This window comes from Pinus tabuliformis, chromosome 7 (assembly GCF_031772625.1).
Source record: "Pinus tabuliformis cultivar Carrire ecotype Pingquan chromosome 7, CPIR1, whole genome shotgun sequence".
Lineage (NCBI taxonomy): Eukaryota > Viridiplantae > Streptophyta > Pinopsida > Pinales > Pinaceae > Pinus > Pinus tabuliformis.
This window is the reverse complement of record NC_142293.1, coordinates 1,560,962,408-1,560,967,094: the sequence shown is the minus strand read 5'-3', so window position 1 is coordinate 1,560,967,094 and position 4,687 is coordinate 1,560,962,408. Positions and strand designations below refer to the sequence as shown.

At 41.0% G+C, this 4,687-nt stretch overlaps 1 protein-coding gene and 1 pseudogene across 1 annotated transcript; both read left to right on the top strand.

The window, feature by feature from the left end:
* Positions 1-1,119: 1,119 nt before the first annotated feature.
* On the top strand, positions 1,120-2,711 carry LOC149253982 (benzyl alcohol O-benzoyltransferase-like). Its single transcript, XM_089456972.1, has 2 exons — positions 1,120-1,646; positions 1,737-2,711. The coding sequence occupies exons 1-2, from the start codon at positions 1,215-1,217 to the stop codon at positions 2,649-2,651; spliced, it is 1,347 nt and encodes a 448-aa protein (XP_089313098.1). The 5' UTR covers positions 1,120-1,214; the 3' UTR covers positions 2,652-2,711.
* A 987-nt stretch (positions 2,712-3,698) lies between these two features.
* Positions 3,699-4,319, top strand: LOC149253981 (13-hydroxylupanine O-tigloyltransferase pseudogene; annotated as a pseudogene).
* The last annotated feature ends 368 nt before the right edge of the window (positions 4,320-4,687 follow it).

Here is a 4,687-nt window from a genome sequence, read left to right as displayed (position 1 = left end):
TGTTGCTTCCTACCTTATATTATTTTTTCTTCGTTGAGAAGTTTACTACCACCTGGGCTTTATCGACCTCACCTAGGTAGAGGAATTTTGTGTTGATATTTAGCGTTTGAGGGGATTTTATAATTATGAGGATGAAACTCTATGATTCTAGTACTAGAGAGGGATATAACGGTTAGTTGTGCATTATCGCATCAATGAATCAAAATTAGTAGAGGGTCTTTTTGTAACTTATCTCTGGATGGATGTATTGCAAATGTCTGGCTATAGTGAGATAGAAAGTTCTCATTTCTGGTTATTTTTGTACAATATTTTGTTTATTAAATCAGAAGGGATTTTGTCCTTACCAATTTATACAAGATTGATAATCGAGATTTTTTCATTGTGTTTAGTATGGTTTTTGTCTTAGATCTTCTCCTTATAGCTCTATTAATGTTGTATGTCGTGTCTTGATACATTATTTATTTTTCACGAAAATAACTTATCTTTTTGTCTTGCTATGAAACTTTATTTTTAATGAAAATAGCTTATATTTTTGTCTTTCTACATGACTCATTAACTCACAGAGGCACTCTATTGTTAATGGGTTACCCAAGACCATCTGTGATTAAGAAATTTTCGTATATCTTTATAAAATTCATACTCAACAGCGAGATCTTCACTACTAAGTTTAAATGATGTTGCGCGTTGAAAAAATTATTACATTATATATTTTATATGTAATAATTTCCTCTTAACTTTCACTAAGGTGATTTCAATGTAGTTTTATCTTGACCATCTTTGACCATCTTTGTCAATGCTTTGATAAGAAATTTGACATATATAATAGGGATTAAATCCATACCACTCACTTTAAATTTTAAAAAGCTATTGTAAAAGTAAACCAACTTATTCAACATACTTATTAATAATTAAATTTAAAATTTAAAAAAGTAAACCAACTTATTCAACATACTTATTAATAATTAAATTTAAAATTTAAAAATCCAATATGAAGTGGCCTTTGTTGTAGATCTTTCATGGTTAATCTTTCATTGCTGATGGTATTCGTTATACTGGTCACATCACTTGACAATATATCTCACCAAACGCAGGCTTCGGCGTCTCCTCCATCTCGAAAGATCTTTGCCTCTGCAACGCACTGCATCCTGCTCTGCTCATCTTCGATTGCGTGCTCGCTTCATAGCCTTTCATTGATTCTCCACAGCTTTGTTTTCATGGCACCTCTGCAAATGAAAATCACCAGAAAGCCGGCTATCCTTGTCGCTCCTCTCCTGCCTACTCCCAAAGGGTTGCTATACCTTTCCAATCTAGATGATCAACCGTCTCTCAGATTTCATATTCCCGTCCTTCAATTCTATCGGTTCGATCCGTCGAAAAAAGGTGAGGATCCCGCCAAAGTTATCAGAGAGGCGCTGGCGAAGGTTTTGGTGTTTTACTATCCTTTTGCCGGAAGATTGAGAGAAGCGCCCTTCGGTAAGCTCCTCGTGGACTGCACCAGCGAAGGCGTGCTGTTTGTGGAAGCTGATGCCGACGTTTCCATGGAGGAATTCGGAGACCTGCACCCACCTTTCCCCTGCTTGGATGATCTGCTGCATGACGTGCCGGGCTCGGAAACTATTACCAATTCTCCCCTCCTCCTCATTCAGGTTAATTGATAACTCATTTTTTGATGAACGCAATTCATATTCCAGTCGAAATTATGTTTTTTTAACGTGTTGCTTATCACGATATTTCAGGTAACGCGGTTGAGATGCGGAGGGTTCATTTTCGCCCTTAGTTTGAATCACACCATGAGCGACGCGCTTGGCCTCGTTCAATTCTTGAAAGCTCTCGGCGAAATGGCGAGAGGGGCTGCGAGGCCTTCGGTTCGTCCAGTCTGGGAAAGAGAAATCCTCCGACCGCGGACGAATCCCACAGTTAAATTCCCCCACTACGAATATGATCAAATCGAAGACAAAGACGGGCAGATGGCGAACGTGAAGGAGATGAGGCAGAGTTCATTCTTTTTCGGGCCGAAGGAGATCGAGTCGCTGAAGAGACAAGCAGTAGGGCAAGGCAAGTGCCCGACCTTTGAAGTTCTATCGGCCTGTTTGTGGCGTTCCAGAACGAGGGCTCTCCAACTGCCCGCTGAGCAGGAAGTTCGGTTCATATTCCCTTTGGATGGCCGAGCGAGATTCGACCCGCCGATTCCCGAAAACTTCTACGGCAATGCGATCATTTTGTCGTGCGCGAAGACGACCGCAGGAGAGCTGGCAACCAAACCGTTGTCCTTCGCTGTGAAGTTGATCCGCCAAGCGAAAATGAGCGTGAATGGCGAGTACATGCGATCGGTGATAGATTTGATGGAGTTGAGAGGGCACCCTCTCTTCACAGTGGTGGGCACCTATGCGGTCTCGGACTGTACTAAGATCGGGTTTGGAGATGTGGATTTGGGGTGGGGAAGAGCAGCCTACGGCGGGCCAGCACAAGGTGGAGTGGGACCAGCGGCAGTGGCGGGCTTGACAAGCTTCCTCGTCCCTTATCGTAACAGAAGTGGGGTGGAAGGCATAGTGGTTCCAGTATGCTTGCCGCCCGCTGCTATGCATATATTTGAAGCAGAAATCAATGAAGCTATCGAGAACGCAGCCCCATATCTACGATCCTCCCTATAAAATAGCAATCTCTAAGCTTAATTATATTAAATTGCTGTTAATTGAATAAAATCTAATATTAAGTTGCTCTTACGTGAATAAAATCGGCACACTGCGCAAGAGTGTCCTTGTATTTCTGTGAAGTAAATTGGCACACTGCAACTTCTTGAGTTGTGTACGGTACAAAGGTCGTTGGATTAACCTTGCGAAAACCCCGCCGTGTTTCTAATCTAAGAGAAAGTGGAGTTACATCGAGTAAAAGAAGTTCCATTACATTAGCCCGCAAAATTCCACTTTGGATGGCAGCACCCATTGTTATAGCCTCCTCTGGATTAACACATTTACTTGGCGTATTTCCAAAAATCTGAACAACAATCTCTTGAACCCTTGGCACCCGGTACATTCCTCCCATAAGAATAACTTCATCCAATTCCAATGGCGTAATCCCTGCTTTTTTTTTACAACTCTTGGAAGGGATTCTTGTTCTCTTGATTAAGTGATTTGCTAAGATTTCAAACTTCAAATGAGTTAATGTAACATTCAAATACTCTATACTAGATGCATCTTCCATGATAAATGGTAGATTAATATATCTAAGAAGAATATGACAACTCCACCTTCGGTTTCTTTGCAGCCTCTTGAAGCCTTTGTAAGGCTAGCTTATCCTAGAATAAGTAATTTTTTGTCTTTTTGAACTCAACAACTAAATACTCAAGGAGAGCATGATCAAAATCCTCACTTGCCAAAAAAGTATCACCATTTGTGGCCTTGACTTGCAAAAAAAAGCTAACAAGGTTACAATAGTTTGTGTGAAAAAGCAGAGAAGGAGAAGAAATAAATAATCAATGTAAAATAACCTAACATCTCAAGGGAAGGAACATGCGTCGAATACACCATTGGATATTTCAAGCATTGTTACATCGAAAGTACCCCCACTAAGATTAAACATAGCAACTAGGCCCTCCTTCTCATTCATGCCATAAGAAAGGGTACTACATCCTGCTCTGCTGATCTTCGAATGCGTGCTTGCGTAATAGTTTTTCATTGATTATCGATACCTTTGTTTTCATGGTTGCTCTGAATATGAAGGTCACCAGAAAGCCATCTGTCCTCGTCGTTCCTTCCCTGCCTACTCCGAAAGTGTTGCTATACCTTTCCAATATAGATGATCAACTGTCTTTCAGATTTCATATTCCCGTCGTCCAATTCTATCGCTTCAATCCGTCGAAAAAAAGTGAGGATACCGCCAAAGTTATCAGAGAAGCGCTGGTGAAGGTTTTGGTATTTTACTATCCTTTTGCCGGAAGATTGAGAGAAGCGCCCTTCGATAAGCTCCTCGTGAACTGCACCAGCGAAGGCGTGTTGTTTGTAGAAGCTGATGCCGATGTTTCCATGGAGGAATTCAGAGACCTGCACCCGCCCTCCCCTACTTGGCTGATCTGCTGCATGATGTGCCGGGCTCAGAAACTATTACCAATTCTCCCCTCCTTCACTCATGCTTTGATGAACTCAATTCATGTTCATTATGTAACGCGGTTGAGATGCGGAGGGTTCATTTTCGCCCTTCGTTTGAATCACACCATGAGCGACGCGCTTGGCCTCGTTTAGTTCTTGAAAGCTCTCGGCGAAATGGCGAGGGAAGCTGCGAGGCCTTCGGTTCATCCAGTCTGGGAAAGAGAAATCCTCTGACCCCGGACGAATCCCACAGTTAAATTCCCCCACTACGAATATGATCAAATCGAATACAAAGACGGGCAGATGGCAAACGTGAAGGAGATGAGGCAAAGTTCATTCTTATGTGGGGCCGAAGGAGATCGAGTCGCTGAAGAGACAAGCAGCAGGATTGATAAAAATATTTTTTTGTTATCAATCCGACACAGCTTTAATCTATATATCTATAAAAGCATACAATGTTTGTCTCACTCAGTAATCTTATTTGTAAATATAAAGTGATTAGATATCACAATGTAATTAAAATATCTATAAACCATTGCAACTAAACTATTGATTAAAAAAATATTAGCTAATATGTTATTTAAAAAAATATTAGCTAATAT

Excerpts from the sequence above, each read along its gene's own strand:
- LOC149253982 (XM_089456972.1), top strand. The coding sequence starts at position 1,215 with ATGGCACCTCTGCAAATGAAAATCACCAGAAAGCCGGCTATCCTTGTC. Across the intron at positions 1,647-1,736 it reads CTCCCCTCCTCCTCATTCAG|GTAACGCGGTTGAGATGCGG; the intron begins GTTAATTGATAA and ends ACGATATTTCAG.